Genomic DNA, 20739 nt, shown 5'->3' with positions numbered 1-20739 from the left:
CCTGGCCGCCCGGGGCCAGCCAGTCATTCTGCTCCACTCCTGCTCCAAACAGGTCGTAAAGAACTCCCCTGTGAAGACGTTTGCTAGTCCCACCTTCAGCTCCCTCCTGGATGTGTTTCTGTCGACCATAGTGTTTCTGACGCTGTCCATCACCTGCTTCCTGAAGTACGAGGCGGCCACCACGCCTCCCCCACCCGCCGCCCTGGCTGTCTTCAGCGCGGCCCTGCTGCTGGAGGTGCTGTCCCTCGCAGTGTCCATCAGGTAAGCGCCGCGTGGGCCGGGTCTCCAGCTCTGAGCCGTTAGCTCCCTCTTCTGGCTCTATGGCTTATGGCTGAGCAGTTGGACTGGTCTCCAGCCAGCTGTCCCTGCTGGCTGATTTCTGGAGATGGGCCCCCGTGTCCTCCCCCGGCCCTGTGCCCTGGCATCCTCCCTCCCTCACATTGGTCCAGATGCGGGGGGGCCACCTCACTGGAGGGGGCAGTGCCCCGCAGCCCCGCACCCCGCAGCTCATCCCCGGATCTCCAGGGTGAGAGACTGCAGAGGAGAAGGTGAGAAGATAGGAAATGATCTGGAGGAAGGAAAGGAAAATACATGAGTCGGGGCAGATGATAGGTGGGGCTGAGTCAGCAGGTGCCTCTTCAGAGTGCAGGAGCCAAACATAGACCCATAGCAGCATCTCCGCGTGCTTGCCTCAGGCGGTGGTCTCTTGGGTGTGACGCCAGCAGGAGAAAGAGACAAGCTCAACTTCATCAAAAGTTAAGCCGTTGTGCCGCAAAGAACATCAGGAAAGCGAAAGAACCCGCAGAATGGGAGGGAACATTTGCAGATCAGGCCTCGGACAAGGTCTAACATGTAGAATGGATAAAGAACTCATACAGCCCAATAATAAAAAGCTCACTTTAAAGGGGACAGAGGCTCCGAACAGACCACAGCTGCGTCTTGGGGAAGCCGGGCCCTTAGGACCAGCCCGGCTCCCTGAGGGGGCTTGCAGCGTCTCAGTATTCCTGAGCAGGCAGGTGGCCCTGCGTGGTCCCCATCCTGGGCACCACAAGCCCCTTTCGTGGTCCTGTCACCCTCAACAGGACGGCTGCCAGCCTAGCAGAGTCCCACTAGCAACTGTGCCCAGGAGCTGGGCTTCAAACAGACATGGGGAGGCAGCCCTGACCTTGAGCGTCTGCTGCCCTTATCCAACATCCCAAGGCAGAGACGAATGGCTTTGAGTCTGGCCCGAAGTTCCGGAATGCTGGCTTCTCCCATCTGAGGTGGGCAGGCCGGGATTCCTGCCTCCTCCCTCCCACCTGTGCTGTACCCAGGACCCTTTCGCCGTGTGTCATGCTCTCTGCGGCACATGCTCAGTGTTTCCCAGAACTCTGTGGGCTCACGACCCATTGCCCACAGCGAGCAGCCCTCTTCCTAGCACAACCTCCCGTCCTGCCTCAGTGCCCGCCTGTGCTTCTGGGGACCCCTCCCAAAGGAGCCGTCGTCCGAAAGCCCTTCCAAGGGCCTGCTTCCCAAGAACCCAAACCAGACATCCTCAGGCCCCTGGTTGGTTTGTTTTTCCTCTTTAAAAAGATCAGCTTTAGGCCGGGTGTGGTGGCTCACACCTGTAATCCCAGCACTTTGGGAGGCTGAGGCAGGTGGATCACCTGAGGCTGGGAGTTCGAGACCAGTCTGGCCAACATGGCGAAACCCTGTCTTTACTAAAAATACAAAAAAAAGAAAGCCGGTCTTGGTGGTGGGTGCCTGTAATTCCAGCTACTCTGGAGGCTAAGGCAGGAGAATCACTTGAACCCAGGAGGTGGAGGTTGCAGTGAGCCGAGATCACACCATTGCACTCCAGCCTACGTGACTCTATCTCAAAAAAGAAAAAAGGATCAGCTTTATTGTGACATGATTTACATACAATAAAGTCATTCAAGTGGGCAAAACTCAGTGATTTCTAGTAAATTTGAAGAATTGTATGAATATCACTACTATGTAACTATCGGGCACCTCCATCACCCCAAAAAGAAACCCGTCCCGGTGGGCAGTCACTCCCCCAGGTCTGCCCTCCCTGGCCCACCACCAGGTTTTCCTCTAATATGGGTGGTTGTAGCGTCTGGAGGGCTCTGAGGCCAGCATTGTCTCCACGCCTTTTTACTTTCACCCTTTAGCCATTATTCCCTACTCCTTCAGACCCAATTCTAAAGCATGGAGGCCAACCCCGGTCTAGACTGCCGAGGGCGGGGGTGAGGTGTGCAGGGACACACTCCCCAAGCTTCTGGTGAAGGTGGTGGCTGCTGCACCCCTAAACAGGCCTCTGGTGGGATTTAGTTCCATTTACCAGGAATCGTCAAGCCTGGGAGAGGCCCAGACCCTGAAAGGCTTCTCTGGCCCCTCTGAGGGCCGTGTTTTTGACCCCAGCTTGACGGGAGCCTGCGCTGTGGGGCGTACGGGCGCCCCATCCCTTTCCTGTACAGGAGGAAAGCCAGGCGCCTTCTCAGTGACTGGCCCGGGCCCCGCCTACCGCCTCCAGGAGGCTTCCTGCGTCTCCCTCTCTACTCTGCCCCGGCAGGCGTGAGGATGGCAGGTCTCGTTTTCAGATCCCTGCAGTCTCAGGGACCAGCATGAAGGCCCCCCACCACCTCGCATCTTTCCTACTCCTGACTGGGAACTCGGTTCCCTCTGTCCCCCCTCCTGGGGCCTCTGTATTCTGCATATTTGTGGTTATTCTTGGAAATATTCCAAAGCCTTCATTATCCTGTAAATATCAGGAAACCAGGGCTGTCCAGTACCCTAAAAGGGTGAGACTGTGCCTGCGTCCGTGTGGGGAATGGCTGGAGGGTGAGCGTTTCCTCTCCTGGCCACACCACGCAGCCAAGAGGTAGAGGCATGGTAGGTGTTCAGGCCCGAAGGCCGGGCCGCCGGGCGGGGCGGGGGGGCTTTGTGCCAGAGGCTCTTCAACAGCGGCCCCCGTCCATCCTCTCCTGAGGCAGGGACAGCAGGCCCGTCCCCGGCTCCCTGGCAGCAACCTTGAGAGAAGGACTGTCTCCCCACGAGGACCCCACACCCTCTCCTCGTCTCCCCATGTGCCCCCCTCCATTGGCCCAGGGGTCCCTGGGCTCAGCCAAGACCTGTTCCTCCTCCTCACAGTGGTTCTTGGCCCACACGCTCCGCTGCTGCTTTATACAGAACTTTTTATTGTGTCAACATCACCCTCCTGAAACGGGGCCCGCGGAGACACACAGCTGCGGAAGAAGTCAGTGCATACCGTCGCTCTGCTCAGAACGACGAAGTCTTTTCACACAAAATACGTGGTGCTGGACCTCACGAATGACAGGGCCCCGCTGCCTGGAGAGTCCTGAAGCCGCACACACGCGTGATGAACGTGACAGCCCAGATGCAGACAGCACGCGTGTGCGGGTTTAGTGGTCCAGGCGCCACGAGCTGGGTTCGGCCTGTGATGTGATTTTCTGAAACACGGAACAGGCCTTGGTGATGCCCCAAACAGAGCAGAGATGACCGCCACTCAGTTTTCACAGGAGCTGCCCTCTGGGAAATCCAGTGTGTCAGCGTCACCGCAGAGCACTCTCTGTTTGTAGATGGGACACAGGCTCTGGGCTAAGATGCTGTCGGCAGCCTTCCGCCTTTGTGGGTGCCCAGGGGCGTGACTGCTGTGTGGGGTGCAGGGCAGAACCTCCCTGGGTAGCACCTGCCCACATGCAGGACGCCTCTGTCCCTGGCGCCTTCCCACTGGATGCCAGGACCACCTCTCCTGCTGCGACAACTGCAGGGGCTCCTCAGAATTCCGGGGTGCCTCCAGAGCTGCCCCCATCAAGACCTCCTGCCTCAGAAGCTGATGGGAGCAGGTGACGGCAGCGTGGTGACCGCCAGGAGACTCTCCTTGGGGCCTGTAATACTCTCACGTGCTCTCTGAGACGAGCGAAGCGTGTGCTTTTCACAAGCATATTTTATCAGAACACAACATGTGACCCTAGAGTCGGGTACAATGAGCTGAGCCCGGCTTCCTTGCCTTCTACCAAAAGTGAGGGAGACAGACCCCCCACCCCACACCTGCTTCCATGCCCATCCCAGGGGCAGCATGGGAGAGAGCGGAGGGCAGTGCTGGCTGCAGCCTTGCGTTTGTCTCCTGGCCCATGACCCACCCCAGGCCCCATCACTCCTGCTAACCCCTGTCCCTCTCGCAGGATGGTGTTCTTCCTGGAGGACGTCATGGCCTGCACCAAGCGCCTGCTGGAGTGGATCGCCGGCTGGCTACCGCGTCACTGCATCGGGGCCATCCTGGTGTCGCTTCCTGCACTGGCCGTCTACTCCCATGTCACCTCCGAATTTGAGACGAACATACACGTAAGTAAAGGCTCAGCTGTTTTATTTCCACGTTCTCCTGGACTCCCTAATCTCTCTCTTTAACTCACTTGGGATAGCAATTTAAAAATAAACCCTTTGGTGGCCGGGCGCGGTGGCTCGCGCCTGTAATCCCAGCACTTTGGGAGGCCGAGGCGGGCGGATCACAAGGTCAGGAGATCGAGACCACGGTGAAACCCCGTCTCTACTAAAAATACAAAAAATTAGCTGGGCGCGGTTGTGGACGCCTGTAGTCCCAGCTACTCGGGAGGCTGAGGCAGGAGAATGGCGTGAACCCGGGAGGCGGAGCTTGCAGTGAGCCGAGATCGCGCCACTGCACTCCAGCCTGGGCGACAGAGCGAGACTCCGTCTCAAAAAAAAAAAATAAATAAAATAAACCCTTTGGCTGGGCACGGTGGCTCACACCTATAATCCCAGCACTTTGGGAGGCCAAGGCGGGCGGATCACTTTTAATCCCAGCTACTCGGGAGGCTGAGGCCGGAGAATCTCTTGAACCCGGGAGGCGGAGGTTGCAGTGAGCTGAGATTGCACCACCGCACTACAGCCTGGGTGACAGAGCGAGACTCTGTCACAAAATAAAATAAAATGGGGCCGGGCACAGTGGCTCACGCCTGTAATCCCAGCACTTTGGGAGGCCGAGGCGGGTGGATCAGCAGGTCAGGAGATTGAGACCATCCTGGCTAACACGGTGAAACCCCGTCTCTACTGAAAATACAAAAAATTAGCCAGGCGTGGTGGTGGGCGCCTGTAGTCCCAGCCACTTGGGAGGCTGAGGCAGGAGAATGACCTGAACCCACAAGGCGGAGCTTGCAGTGAGCAGAGATCGCACCACTGCATTCCAGCCTGGGCGAAAGAGTGAGACTCCATCTCAAAACAAAATAAAAATAAAATTAAAAACAAAATAAAATAAAAATAAACCCTCGAAGAGGCATGAACTCTTTTGCTATCCTGAGTCGACTTAACACCAGGCTGCCCAGATGCTCACGCCCTGGCAATGGCCGGGCTGGGGAGTCCCCAGTGGGCACAAGTCCCTGCCAATGTGCCTTGTTCTTCATCAAGTTCCAAATGAGTCATTTTCCTTTACACTTTACAAACAAGCGTCTGCCCCACGTTTCCTAACCGTGTGAGGAGCATACCTGGCAGACAGAATTGACTCGTGCCCGGATCAGCTGCTGCTGGTCGGGAAGGGACCTTTGCTAAACTCCGTGGAGAGGGAACCAGCGCGGCCGTGGGAGATGATGCTTCTGGTGCATGGGCTTCCGGGCGGGCTGATGGTGTTTGGCACTTTAGCCCCACATCACATCTCATTGGGCCCCGAGGAAAAGCTTTTTGAAGGAAGCTGATCACACAGTGGTTCTCGAACAAGGGGGCCTCCCTTCCCTTTCCACGGAGACACGTGGCGTTTCCCACGCCCGCAGAGGCGCGTGATACCGTGTGAACAGGGAGCCTCATGCTGGCTAGTGAACCTACAGGCTTGATCTGTCCTTGACACTGCCCACTAGCAAAAGTAAGACTGACTGGGGATAGTAAGCAATCAGATGGTATTGGTGATATTTTTAGATTACACAGAAACATGGATTAGGCCGGGCACAGTGGCTCACGCCTGTAATCCTAGACACTTTGGGAGGCCGAGGCAGGTGGATCACCTGAGGTCAGGAGTTCGAGACCAGCCTGGCCAGAGATGGTGAAACCCCGTCTCTACTAAAACTACAAAAATTAGCCAGGCGTGGTGTCAGGAGCCTGTCATCCCAGCTACTCAGGAGGCTGAGGCAGGGGAATCACTTGAACCCGGGAGGCAGAGTTTGCAATGAGCTGAGATCGCACTGCTGCACTCCAGCCTGGGCGACAGAGCGAGACTCTGTCTCAAAAAAAAAAAAAAAAAGAAGGAAACATGGATTAGTGGTGAATGTTTTGGCGGCCCAGGTATACTGGTGGTGGTTGGGGGGCCCTGGGCGGCTGTCCTAACCCTTCCCCTCTTGCAGTTCCCAGTGTTCACAGGCTCTGCCGCGCTGATTGCCGTCGTGCACTACTGTAACTTCTGCCAGCTCAGCTCCTGGATGAGGTCCTCTCTCGCCACCGTTGTGGGGGCCGGGCCGCTGCTCCTGCTCTACGTCTCCCTGTGCCCAGACAGGTACGCGGCCGGCACTGCATGCGGGCAGCAGGGTGCGTGGCCACCTTTCCTGAGGTCGCTTAGGGCCTGACTGCATTTGCACATTGCTTCTCACGTCTAGATAGAGATGTTTCCCATCATGACCCAAAGTAGCTTTCAGCACATATCATGTCAAAGAGCTAACGAGATGCCCTTAGAATAATACGCAAAAGAAAGAAAAAGAGTGTCATTTAGAACAGCACTCTGGATGTTTGAATGTAGACGTCCTGGAAAACATAATGCCGCCATTGCAGGCGTGAGGTGACTTCTGATGAATGGGATGAAATCTAAGAAAGTGGGGCCTGAAGGATTTCATAGAAGATGGTCGAGGCCATGAAAGGGCGGAGGTACAGGTGGACATGAAGGTGGAGAGGAAGCTGGTGCTGACTTTCCTTGAGTAGGGTAGGGTTCGTGAACCAGGACGGGTCACAGCCTGGAAGGAGGAGTGAAGATGTAGGATGATCTGGCGAGTCACCTGGGCCTCATTTCTAAATATTATGTCAGGCTGGGCGCAGTGGCTCACGCCTGTAATCCCAGCACTTTGGGAGGCGGAGGCAGGCAGATCATCTGAGCTCAGGAGTTCAAGACCAGCCTGGCCAACATGGTGAAACCCCGTCTCTACTAAAAATACAAAAATTAGTCGGGCATGGTGGCAAGCACCTGTAATCCTAGCTACTTGGGAGGCTAAGGTAGGAGAACTGGTTGAACCCAGGAGGCGGAGGTTGCAGTGAGCTGAGATTGCACCACTGCACTCCAGCCTGGGAGACAAGAGTGAGACTACATATCAAAAACAAACAAAAAATAATAAATAGGTCAAAACGATTCCCCATATGATGTCATGAGACATAGGATTAATGATCAGTCATTGAACATAGGTCTTTTATTTTGAAATCCTCTGTATATATTGATTTCTTAAAAATAAGTCCCAGCCAGGCACGGTGCTCACACATATAATCGTAGCACTTTTGGGAGGCTGAAGCATGTGGATTGTCTGAGCTCAGGAGTTCAAGACTAGCCTGGGCAACATGGTGAAACCCTGTCTCTACGAAAAATATAAAAAATTAGCCAGGTGTGGCATTGTGCACCTGTAATCCCAGCTACTCGGGAGGCTGAGGCAGGAGAATTGCTTGACCCTGGGAGGTGGAGGTTGCAGTGAACCGAGATCATGCCACTGCACTCCAGCCTGGGTGACACAGCGAGACTCTTGTCTCCAAAAATAAAAATAAAAAATAAGTCCCAAATTGCCTATTGCACACTTGCAACTGGTTTCAGGGTATTTTAAGCCTTTTCAACTAAATATGTTGTTGGAAATACAGTAATACCTTGGATAGCAGATGTAAGCAGTAGACAGTTTATTCAAATATTTCGTGATATCTTAAACCCATTAAGCTTCCATTCATGTAATAAACTTCTCCCAAATACTGGGCTTTTTCTATAACTGCTTATAAAAATGTTTCACTATTAGTGTGTATTGAAGAACCGCCTGTTTGCAATTACAGAGGGTTTAGGTGCACAGAATATTTTGAAGTCACATGGGATATTTCTTCCTTGTCCTTGCAGGAGATTTAACATTCTGGCTCCCTGAGTTATTAAGAGAACCAGAGGGACCCCTGGCATTTCCAAAATGCCCCCTTGGAGTGGCATTACTGTCGCCAAGGACCTCTGCTTGAATAAATTCAAAAGCACAAAATGATTCCAGTTGCCGCAATGTTGTCAGTATCAGATGGAGTAGGCATGGGTACCTTTGGTTAAGCAGTCCAGCCATGGGCAGCGTGAGCATCCGTCCTCGGTTTACTCAAGGATCACAATATGGAAGACATTTAAATTCCCTGCAAATTAAGATCAAAAAGGGAATGTGAAATAGGACTGTCATTCAGTACTTGAAACTTTAACAAATAGATTAAGCAAAATAAAGCAGACTTGGATTTTTCTGAAGGTGTGACCATCTAGAACGATGGTCACGATAAGCTCTTTCTCGAGAGTATGAAATCCAGCAAGCTGCTTGTTACCTTTTAAATCCATCACAGGTCCCTCGTCGGGCATTCACAGTGGCCTTTAGTTGTGGCCGCAGGATTTTTCCACCTGGAGCTGGAGAGCCACAGTGATGGGGGACCCCTCTGCCGCCCTTGCGCCCAGAGTTCAAGTAGCAGATCTGGGGTAGGGATGGTGGTTGAAGTTCCCCTCGGCCCAGAACTCCTCCATCCACGTGAGACCCTCAGAGCCCCTAATCCCATCACGGTTGCTAAGCCTCACAAGGATAGAGAGGATGCTGGATGGTAAACAAAGACATAAACTCAGCTTTACCCAGGGAACTGCCCCCAGCATTGGGAGACACAGGCGTGAAGGAAGAGGTAGAAGCAGGTGGCTTTATGTCGATGTCACAATCGCGTCTAAAACAGGAACGTAGTTTGTTCAGACTCCTCAGGTTGTCTTGTAGAACGCCTTCTTTGCTCTTTATAATAACATTTTTCTGCATTTTAATTTCAGTTCTGTATTAACTTCGCCCCTTGACGCAGTACAGAATTTCAGGTAAGCTTTTAATATTGTGCCTCTGTCTGAATAAACGAGAGTGACTATATTACCCCCTCCATTTCTAAGCTTCCTGAAAACAGTGGGATCTTGAATAAAATGAACAATATGTGCAATTCTTATAACAGAAACTAGAAAGTGTCTCCTTGTTGAAATATATCATAGTTATAATGTCTAATGGGGAAAATAAAATTTGTTTTATTATTTTAATAAGACATTAAAGTCATCGTAATTTTATGTAAGACTTTCGCATGCAACAAAGGAAATCTTGCAAATCAAAGAAAGGTTATTTTGTAAAATATTTTAAAATAACTCACTTGAAATTCAAAATACTAAATGTTTGAACCTTGCTTTACTGTAAACATCAGAATAAATTCTAAATAAATCGAAGAGTCGGAAATAAAAATTAAATAATATAAAATCTAGAAAAAGTAAAATTCAATAGTTTTCAAGCCTCTAAAACTGAGATAACTTTCCAGGCTTACAAATAATAACTAGTACCACAAAGAGAAGATGGACAGGTTTGAGAGGAAGGGAGAGAAAATCAAAGAGACAGGAAAAGACCGGACGTGGGGACTCACGCCTATAATCCCAGCACTTTGGGAGGCCAAGGTGGGAAGATTACTTGATGCCTGGAGTTCTAGACCAGCCTGGACAACATAGCAAAATCCTGTTTCTGCAAAAAATTTTAAAAATTAGCCAGGTGTGGTGGTATGCACGTGTAGTCCCAGCTACTCGGGAGGCTAAGGTGGGCTTGAGGCCAGGAATTCGAGGCTGTATCGAGCTGTGATGGTGCCCTTGCACCCCAGCCTGGTTGTCACAGCAAGACTCTGTCTCAAAAAAAAAAAAGAAAAAGAAAAAAGAAAACGGCCAGGCATGCTGGCTCACGCCTGTAATCCCAGCACTTTGGGAGGCTGAGGTGGGTGGATCACCTGAGGTCAGGACTTCAAGACCAGCCTAGCCAACATGGCAAAACCCCATGTCTACTAAAAATACAAAAATTAGCCGGGGTGGTGGGGGGGCACCTGTCATCCTAGCTACTTGGGAGGCTGAGGCATGAGAATTGCTTGAACCCGGAATGCGGGGGTCGCAGTGAGCCGAGATTGGCCACTGCACTCCAGCCTGGGCAACAGAGTGAGATTCTGTCTCAAAAAAAAAAAAAAAAAAAAAAAGATTCGTTAGCAACTGCAGTTGTCAATAATAAATAAATTAATTGATTCTACATTTATTCAAATATTACAACTGTGAAAATGCAGCAAATACGGAAAACATGTAAGATTTTCATTTACTAGGTGAAATTATGTACTGTAGGTACAACTAGGTATTTGTATATAGTAGAGATTTGTATGAGATGTAATACTTAGGTTATAATGAATGAGTAATGATTACAGCTGTAGTATTTAAAAGTAAAGCACCTAGCACCTTTTTTTAACCTTTTATTCATGTATATGTCAGTATGCACAGAAGAATACCTGATCATAAAAGGATAGCTCAGTACATTTTCACCAGAGAACACTCTCATTTAGCTACCACCCACACCAAGAAGTAAAGCATTACCAGCACCCCAGAAGTCCCCTAACCCCACCGCTGGTGACTCCCTCTCCCCTGACCTGACCACATCCCTAGGGTAGATTTTAAATGGCACTGAAATATACCAAGGTGTTCACCGAAGCCACATTTGGCTGGTTGGCCCTGCAAGTGATGTTTGCTTTCTGTTTTTCTCGATGTGTCTATCCTTTTTCTCCATGATAATAGATTACACTGTATTTTACTCTAACTTCCATTTATGACTTAAAAATTCACTCCTGCATTTAGTCACATGAAATTCCTCTTTTTGAGCCGGGCATGGTGGCTCGCACCTGTAATCCCAACACTTTGGGAGGCTGAGTGGGTGGATCACCTGAGGTCAGGAGTTCAACACCAGCCTGAAAACATGTTTGTGAAACCCCATCCCTACTAAAAATTCAAAAATTAGCTGGATGTGGTGGCGGGCGCCTGTAATTCCAGCTACTCAGGAGGCTGAGGCAGGAGAAGCACTAGAACCCGGGAGGCAGAGGTTGCAGTGAGCTGAAATGGCGCCATGGCACTCCAGCCTGGGGGACAGAGCAAGACTCCGTCTCAAAAAAAAAAAAAAAATCCTTCTTTTTGAAATGGACTTTTGCTATTTGAATTTAGGAATAGGATCAGCTCCTTGTTCCTTTGGTATTAGAACAGGAAACGCAGGTTCTAGCTGGGAAGCTTCCCTCGTACCTGTTTGTCACAGATGCCTTCTGCGGCAAGGCAGCCCCCTTGGTTTCTGAGTGCACGTCCTGTGTATGATGACTTCTCTTCCTTGGAAGCAAAGGTGGAAAGCAGACTCCATGCTCTGCCTCCCTCTCCCTCTGGCACTAGCCCATGTGCAGCTGTCCCTCCTCTGCCTGGAGGGGCCTGGCCTGCGCCCATCTCCAGAGTCAGCCGTGCTGCTGGCTCCGGCTCCCACAGATTAGAGCAGGCCGCACAAGCGATAACCGATTGAGAAGCCCAGACACAGTCTCCCGTTTCCACCACAGAGACTGGAAACGCCCCCCTGCATGTAACGGGGATGTGAGACCTTGGTGACACCTGCTCCTGAAGGGGACTGTTCTCGGTGTCACCACTTTGAGAAATCAAAAGAAAGGTCAACTCCTCATCCAACAAGACGGGCTCCCAAAAGCTTCCCCCTAGTCCACATTCTCTTCCTGCTCTATTTAAAACCAACCAGAGTGCTCAAGGAGCTGGACAGAAATATGTTTGAGTCATCATTGTGACAAATGGTTATTTTGCTTAGTACTTGGGATGTAGGGTACGTAGTGTCATTTGTTTCAATAACAGTTCGCGAAATGAGTCAGTGAGGCACACGGTGTCTTCCCGCGGAGGACTCTTGGTTCCTGGTCATAGGCATTGAGTCAGAGAAGTCGTATCAGGGCTCCCAAGACCAGCCGCGGGTCAACTCCGGACTCCGCAATCCGCTCTCTCATGGCTGTGATTTATTACAGTAAAAAGACATAAAGTAGAATCAGCAAAGGGAAGGGTGTCTGAGTTGATGTTTGGAGGAAGCCAGCACCAGCTTCCAGGAGTCTTCTCGTGGAGTCACACGGGATGGGCTTACTTCCTCCAGCAGTGAGTGGTGACAACACTTGTAACATGCTGTCTACCAGGGAACCTCATTAAACACTCGGTGTCCAGGCTTTGTTTTAGGGGCTGTTCAGGGCGGCAGCCTCTGCCTAGCATGTGTAAATTCCAGACTTCCAGCAGGAAAGTGGGTATTCAGTGTAAACGTCCTTGTTTATGCAGTGTGGGCATCGTGAGCCACTCTTGTCAAGGAATGGCAGGAACCCTCCCCAAATCCCAGCTCCCCGGTGCCAGCCACCACCTTTGCAGGCAGGCCTTTCCTGCACAGAACCTTAGGCCAGAAGGGAGGTAGCCATGCTCCAGTCCATATTCACAGCTCACATGCGAGGAAACCGAGACCCAGAACGATGGCATGGCCTAGCCAAGATGCTGGAACTCCCCCGCGGTCCAGCCAGGATGGAGCCCCGGGGTTCTGTTCCACCCACGGCCAGGGCTTTTGCGGTTGTGCTTCACAGAGGACCATGATGACCACACACGTCAAGCTCATTGTTTTTTAATATCCCAAGTCACAGTTAGTAAAACTCATTAAACCCTTTGATTAAAGAATTGAGCTTTTGGCCAGGCATGGTGGCTCGTGCCTGTAATCCCAGCACTTTGGGAGGCCAAGGCAGGTGGATCACCTGAGGTCAGGAGTTCGAGACCAGCCTGGCCAACATGGTGAAACCCCATTTCTACTAAAAATACAAAAATTAGCCAGGCATGGTGGCACACACCTGTAGTCCCAGCTACTCGGGAGACTGAGACAGGAGAATCGCTTGAACCTGGAGGCGGAGGTTGCAGTGAGCCAAGATTGCACCACTGCACTCCAGCCAGGGCAACAGAGCAAGGAAAAAAAAAATGAGTTTTGGCCAGGTGCGGTGGCTCATCCCCTTAATCCCAGCACTTTGGGAGGCCAAGGCAGACAGATTGCTTGAGCTCAGGAGTTCAAGACCAGCCTGGGCAACATGGTGAGAGCGTGTCTCTAAAAGAAAGAGAATTGAGCTTTCCAGTGTGATGGAGCTGTCTAAACTGTGGATCTGCCTATCGCATATAGAAGTGTGTAGTGACCAAGCCCATTATTGCATCAAATCAACGTTTGCGTGAACAGAACAGTCACGGTGTTGTGAAAAAGAAAAGGACTAGAAGGCAATTCAACAAATGTTAATAGTGATTGCCTCTGGATGGCAGGACGATGGAGGAATCTTTTTTTTCTGTTTTATTTCTACATTTCCTATGATGAGTGTGTAGTATTTTTAAATGGGAAAAAATGTATTCCAGCCCACTGGGGAGGCAGAAGCAGAATTGTTTGAACCCAAGACTTTGAGACCAGCCTGGGCAACATAGTAAGGCCTCATCTCTACAAAATGTTCAAAAAATTAGCCAGGTGGGGTGGTGCATGCTTGTAGGCCCAGCTAATCTGGAGACTGAGGCGGGAGGATCGCTTTAGCCTGGGAGGTCCAAGCTGCAGTGAGCTAGGATCGCACCACTGCAGTCCAGCTTGGGTGACAGAGAAAGACCCTGTCTCTTAAAAAAAAAAAAATTTTTATATATATATATGTATATATGTGTGTGTAGATATGTATGTGTATATATATATATTCCAAACAAACTTTAAGAAATTATGCTACTCAGCCAGGTGTGGTGGCTCACACCTATAATCCCAGCACTTTGGGAGGCCAAGGCAGGCAGATCATTTGAGGTCAGGAGTTTGAGACCAGCACAGCCAACGTGGTGAAACCCCGTTTCTACCAAAACAAAAAATAACAATAATCTGGGCATGGTGGCGTGCACCTGTCGTCCGAGCTACGCAGAAGGCTGAGGCAGGAGAGTTGCTTGAACCCAGGAGGCAGAGTTTGCGGTGAGATGAGATCACACCACTGCACTTTAACCTGGGTGACAGAGCGAGACTCCTTCTCAAAAAAAAAGGGGGGGGGAGCAGAAACTGGTTCAGCCTTGTTTAGAAGGGCAATTTGGAAATTTCTAAGGAAATTCCAAATGTGCAATATTTAAAATGACTCAGCACTTCCATACGCACAAAGATAGGAGTAGACGAATATTCCCTGTGACACGGTTTGTGGTAGAAAAAGACAGACTCGGGCCCAGTTCCATCAGGAGGAATCTGGTTAAATTACAGAATTTCCGAGTGCTAGAACACCGCACAGCCATGAGAAAATAACAGCACCGGGTAAACTGTTAGCATTGTCCTGAGTGATTTCGGCAAAAAGAATTAACCCAGAATCGGGGAAATGGTGTCTTATCAAACTTTTTTAAATAGGTAGAGAGTATAGAACTCATGAAAGCTGTTTGTAAAATGACAGGTTTATTGGATTAGAAATCTAAAAACCAAGGCCAGGCACGGTGGCTCACGCGTGTAATCCCAGCACTTTGGGAGGCTGACTTGGGCGGGTCACCTGAGGTTGGGAGTTTGAGATCAGCCTGACCAACATGGAGAAACCCCGTCTCTAATAAAAATACAAAATTAGCCAGGCATGGTGGCACACGCCTGTAAACTCAGCTACTCGGGAGGCTGAGGCAGGAGAATCGCTTGAACCTGGGAGGCAGAGGTTGTAGTGAGCCAAGATCTTGCCATTGCACTCCAGCCTGGTAAACAAGCAAAACTCCATCTCAAAAAAAAAAAAAAAAAAAAAGAAAGAAAGAAATATAAGAACCAAATATGTCAGAGAATGTTAAATTTCTTGGGTATGATGATGATATTGTAGTTACACAGGGAAACATCCTTATTCTTAGGAGATATATACTGAACTATTTAGAGCCGAAGTGTCATGTCAGCAACTTATTTTCAAAATATTCATTCAGCAAAAAGCCGGCTACAGTGGCTCACACCTGTCATCCCAGAACTGAGGCAAGCAGATCACTTTGAGGTCAGCAGTTTGAGACTGGCCTGGCCAACATGATGAAACCCTGTCTCTACTAAAAATACAAAAATTAGCCAGGCATGGTGGCACATGCCTATAGTCCCAGCTCAGAGAGGCTGAGGCAGGAGGATCACTTGAACTCAGGAAGTAGAAGTTGCAGTGAGCCAAGATCGTACCACTGCACTCCAGCCTGGGCAACAGAGCAAGACTCAATCTTAAAAAAAAAAAAAAAAAAAAAAAAAAAAAGATGGTAGGCCAGGCACAGTTAAAACCTGTAATCCCGGCACTTTGGAAGGCCAAGGTGGGAGGATGGCTTGAAGTTAGGAGTTTCAGTACAGCCTTGGCAACCAGCAAGACCCTGTCTCTTCAAAGAAAAAAATTTTTTTTGATGAGCCGGGTGTGGTGGTGCCTGCCTGTAATCCCAGCTACTTAGGAGGCTGAGGCAGGAGGATCGTTTGAGCCCAGGAGTTTAAGGCTGCAGTGAGCCATGATTGTGCCATTGCACTCCAGCCTGGACAGCAGAGACCATGTCTCTAAAAAAACAAAGGAGAGAGAAAAGAAAAGATTTTTGAAAGAAGCTAAAGACTTCTTAAAAAAAAAAAAAAAAAGAAAAGAAAAATTACCAAACACTTAAAGAAGTTAGTTACAGGGCTGGGCACAGCAGCGCATGCCTGTAATTCCAGCACTTTCAGAGGCCAAGGCAGGAGGAGCCCAGGAGTGCAAGACCCACCTGGGCAACACGGTGAGACCCCACCTCTATTTAAGAAAATCAAATAAATCAGTTTCAAAAGTTAGTCTTTATTCCTCCACACCTTCAGCCAGCCCGAACCAGAAATGGGCAGCTTGACAGCTTCAGGTTGTTGAAGGCCTGGACTCAACAACGCTTTGCATAGCTAGCGGGGCTGTTCTGAACTTGGAAGCACCGAGCAGTAACCTCTCCCTTTCCCGTGTCTTTGCTCTCCAGTTCCGAGAGGAACCCGTGCAATAGCTCAGTGCCACGTGACCTCCGGCGGCCGGCCAGCCTCATCGGCCAGGAGGTGGTTCTCGTCTTCTTTCTCCTGCTCTTGTTGGTCTGGTTCCTGAATCGCGAATTCGAAGTCAGCTACCGTCTCCACTACCACGGGGACGTGGAAGCGGATCTTCACCGCACCAAGATCCAGAGCATGCGGGATCAGGCGGACTGGCTGCTGAGAAACATCATCCCCTACCACGTGGCTGAGCAGCTGAAGGTGTCCCAGACCTACTCCAAGAACCACGACAGCGGAGGGGTGATCTTTGCCAGCATCGTCAACTTCAGCGAGTTCTACGAGGAGAACTACGAGGGTGGCAAGGAGTGCTACCGGGTCCTCAACGAGCTCATCGGGGACTTCGATGAGCTCCTAAGCAAGCCGGACTACAGCAGCATTGAGAAGATCAAGACCATCGGAGCCACGTACATGGCGGCGTCGGGGCTGAACACCGCACAGGCCCAGGATGGCGGCCACCCACAGGAGCATCTGCAGATCCTGTTCGAGTTCGCCAAGGAGATGATGCGTGTGGTGGACGACTTCAACAGCAACATGCTGTGGTTCAACTTCAAGCTCCGCGTCGGCTTCAACCACGGGCCCCTCACGGCCGGGGTCATCGGCACCACCAAGCTGCTGTACGACATCTGGGGAGACACCGTCAACATCGCCAGCAGGATGGACACCACCGGCGTGGAGTGCCGCATCCAGGTGAGCGAAGAGAGCTACCGCGTCTTGAGCAAGATGGGCTACGACTTCGACTACAGAGGGACCGTGAACGTCAAGGGGAAAGGCCAGATGAAAACCTACTTGTACCCAAAGTGCACGGACCACGGGGTCTTCCCGCAGCACCAGCTGTCCATCTCCCCAGACATCCGCGTCCAGGTGGATGGCAGCATCGGACGGTCTCCCACAGACGAGATTGCCAACCTGGTGCCTTCTGTCCAGTATGTGGACAAGACATCTCTGGGTTCTGAGAGCAGCACGCAGGCCAAGGACGCCCACCTGTCCCCCAAGAGACCCTGGAAAGAGCCCGTCAAAGCCGAAGAAAGGGGTCGATTTGGCAGAGCCATAGAGAAAGACGACTGTGACGAAACAGGAGTAGAAGAAGCCAACGAACTCACCAAGCTCAACGTTTCAAAGAGTGTGTGAGGTGGCGCCCACCCGCTGCCCGAGGTGCTCTGTTTGTCGAAACACAATAATCTTTGTATTTGGCTGTTGTGCTTTCAAAGTGCCACAGTTTCCCTCCCTGGACGTGGTGTTATGTGGTCATTTCAGCCCTAACTTCTGTGTGGATCACAGTTATTCAGGGTTCATTTTCATCCATTTCTTTCGTCCCATTCCCTGGAAACCCTGCTGCCTCTGGGTCGTCCGTTCAGCACGTGGTGGAGAACAAGTGCCTTCAGGGCTGGCCTCAGCCTCGAGTTTTGGGACAGAGGCCGCCAGTGGAGATCATGGCTTTAGGTATTATTTGACTTTTAGAACAAAAGCTGTGGTTAAGATCTCATTTTTATTGCTTTTTCCCACGTCCCGTGAGACTCTATTTTCGGTTCCCTGGCTAATACCCTGTTTTTGAGTTTATTTTGTTTCTGTCTACGTCGCAGTGTTCCCCAGCGACCCGACCTCTCTATGTAAGCACACATGCGCACACACTTGCATTCGTGAATCTGATATAAAGTGCCAGTAATCCACCAAGAGGGGGTGCAAAGGGGGAGCATCAGGACAGCTCTGCCACCCCCATTGCCCACCCGCACTTTCCCGGAGCACCGGGCCCCGTGGGCTGTGGGTGATCCACACTCCCTGCACTGAGCGGGTTCAGGGGCTCCCCCACATGCATGCAGGCCAAGACGGCAAATGCCAGCTGGGCACAACGCCCATGTGGCCAGGCCTTGGGGTCTCAGAGCCGCCTCTCACCCCCGACCCTCCACCCAAGGGGTCTCCCCGTCGGGAGGGGAGGCGTTGGTCCCGGAAGCTGACTCATCGGAGAGGGAAACACCAAATACACATCCGAGGTTGCATTTATTTATTTATTTATTTATCCGGAAGCATGTGCGCTCCCGGGAAGGGGTGCTGGGTCCTCAGGGTGGGGGGACGTAGCCACAGGGGAGGGCAGTTCCCAGGAAGATAACCAGAGGTCTCTTTTGTGTTTTGGCCACCTGGGGCCACCCCCAACCTCCCCACCCCAAGAGGGGTCTGAGAGAGACCCCAAAGCATGGCCAGTGCGATTCTGAGGCTAGGGGAGTAGAAGCCCAGCAGCTGCCCCTGCCGCCCACGGGGGCTCCTCCCTGCCGGGGTCCAGCTCAGGACCACGGGGGTCTGGGCCGGCAGCACTAGCACCATCTTGGCTTCCACAAATTCAGGAAGTTTCTTGGCTCCCTCCCGCTGTCAGACGGCACAGGCCTGTCTGTGGCCGGATTTAATCCGGGGAGCGAATTCCAGCCTCTGAGACGGAGTTCTCACACCGTATCTAGGGACAGAGTCAACTGGATGCAAACGCGGGGTTTGTGGGGGGCGGAATCCCGAGGGTGGCGTGAGAGACCCAGGGGAGCTCCCTCCGGGCGCTCAGCTGCTGGTCCTGTCTGATTATGTTTTGCCGCATTGAGTCTGAAGTTTATGTGGAAGTGAACTCGCCCGAGTTGTCCAGTTGGAGTCGTAGCCACTCTTTCAGGGGACCCGGCGACGCCGATGAGGCCCTGGGCGCGCTCCTTGTCATTCTTGTCCGATGTCCCTATGCATTTTGCTTTCCGCTGTCAAATCTCACTGTCTCATTCTCACACCGCATCAGTCCCCATCATCACTCCTCCTCCCCAAAGAGATACAGATTGCCCTCATCTCCGGCATGAAGAAGTCACGATTCTGACCCGCCGCCTCTCCAGGGGCGGTGCCCGGGACGGCCACCCAGCAGGACAGCCGGAGCCGGGGTCCCGCCGTCCAGGGGGTCCAGGGCACCCCCGTTAGCTGTAAGGTTTTCCATCAGGTGTGACTGTCAGTTTGCTGGTCTTCCAATACCGAAGAAAGGGTGGTTGTGACAATACCTCTTGCTTCTAAAGAATGTATATTATGAAACACGGCAGATTTTTTTTTTCCTTAAAAAACACTACCTGATACTTTCCTTGTTCGTGGGGATTGTGGTCACATGAAGCTCTTTCTGCATCAGTATTAAGGTGTGTATTTGAATGTCCTCCCGACCCCTTTCCCCTCTGGGCTGTGTAGCTTTGAGGGGCTGGGCGTTTGCTCATGTCCTTGCTGTCTCGCTCAGAACATGCTCTGCAAAGTTTTTCTCTGCACACACTTCTTCCCCATCACGCCCTTTTCCTTCCCCTACCACAAAGGTCTTTGTGATTCCTCAGCCCGGGAACCCAAGGAGCTGCAAAGTGGAGTCTGGTTCAGCCCCGTGCAAACTCACCCAGAGCTTAACGTTGTCTTTAAAAACACCCTGAGCCTTCCTAACCAGCCAGTGCAGACGTTCTCTCTGGGCCACGAAGCCCCTCGGGTCCTCCCCATCCCCTGCTCCGAAGCATACCTCAGTGCAGAACCGCGGAGTCTCTGCGGCAGAAACGCCGTGCATCTCCGTCTGTTGGCAGTGAGCACGTCGTGCTGGAGACACGAGTTTCTAAGCAGCTGGCACGAGGGCTGCTGACGGCATGGGTCATGCTTCAGGGTGGCAATACCTCTTAGGAACTTAGGGCAGGAAGCAATACTTCAGCATTGAATGTGTGTAAATAGTTGCTTTGAGTTGCAATTGCTATTTTCTCAGCCCCAGCTCAGATGGAATTATATATCCATATAGATATATGGTAAACAAGCACACACAATTTTATCCAATGCAAACAAATGTAGAGCATCAGTTACAAAACCCTCGAATAGCTTGAGAGTCCCACAGGCTCTGCCACACCTGTGACTCTATCCACACTGACGTCACCCGCGGGGTCCCACCTGCACATTTGCACACGGTCCGGAGAGCCAAAGGCCGCGTGCTTCCTGTTACATGGGCTGCAATCATTTGTAGTTTCCAAAGACACGTCTGCATTTGAATTTCTAGATTTACGAGGTAAGGAGTTTTTTTTTTTTTTTTAATTGGTTGTTTGGAAAATCACATCATGCCTAGAATCTGAAATTGAATTAGCAAGAACCGACTGTTTGCATTTTCCATATTTCCTTTGATCTGCTCTTTTTAAATTGTTAATTCCAATAATTTCAAAATGCATTCACTGAAGAAATGGACATTAAAATATTCTAAAATTTAAATATTTGGTGCCTGGTATTTTCTTATGGAAAAGATGAGCACTGCTTCAGGGAGGAGGGCCGTCTTCCTGGGACGTCTCGTGTTTCCTGCGATCTGTGGCTGCCTGGGTGGGTTTGCCTTGCCTTCACATCATGACTTCAGAAACAGGGCAAGTAAAAAACCCTGTGTGTGTGTGTGTTATTTTTTTAATTGGATATATTTGCTGCAGTTAACTTGAGTTGACAAGTATTTTTACACAGAATTTTTTAAACCATAAAAATAAGGTTGCAGGACAAGTTCTGCTTGTGAGATTTTCCCTGTCAGGCCTTCTCAATCGTTTTCTGCAACATCTTTAGAGAAGGAATTGAGGGGGAAGAGAAAAAAAGTAGGTTTTCTGGCCGGGCGCGGTGGCTCAAGCCTGTAATCCCAGCACTTTGGGAGGCCGAGACTGGTGGATCACGA

The 20739-nt window shown here is 51.0% G+C and overlaps 1 protein-coding gene across 2 annotated transcripts in view; it reads left to right on the top strand.

The window, feature by feature from the left end:
* Positions 1–20300, top strand: part of ADCY9 (adenylate cyclase 9) — a 157136-nt gene extending 136836 nt beyond the window's left edge. For both annotated transcript variants that reach the window (XM_045382369.2, XM_045382368.2), the window contains exons 7-11: positions 53–261; positions 4188–4347; positions 6348–6496; positions 9002–9043; positions 16013–20300. In XM_045382369.2, the coding sequence (XP_045238304.2) occupies positions 53–261; positions 4188–4347; positions 6348–6496; positions 9002–9043; positions 16013–17204 (1752 nt within the window). In that variant the 3' untranslated portion in view covers positions 17205–20300. The remainder of the gene's footprint in view (positions 1–52; positions 262–4187; positions 4348–6347; positions 6497–9001; positions 9044–16012) is intronic.
* The last annotated feature ends 439 nt before the right edge of the window (positions 20301–20739 follow it).

This window comes from Macaca fascicularis, chromosome 20 (genome assembly GCF_037993035.2).
Source record: "Macaca fascicularis isolate 582-1 chromosome 20, T2T-MFA8v1.1".
In the NCBI taxonomy this organism is placed as follows: Eukaryota; Metazoa; Chordata; class Mammalia; order Primates; family Cercopithecidae; genus Macaca; species Macaca fascicularis.
The sequence above is the reverse complement of the archived record's forward strand: the minus strand, read 5'-3'. Positions and strand labels throughout refer to the sequence as shown.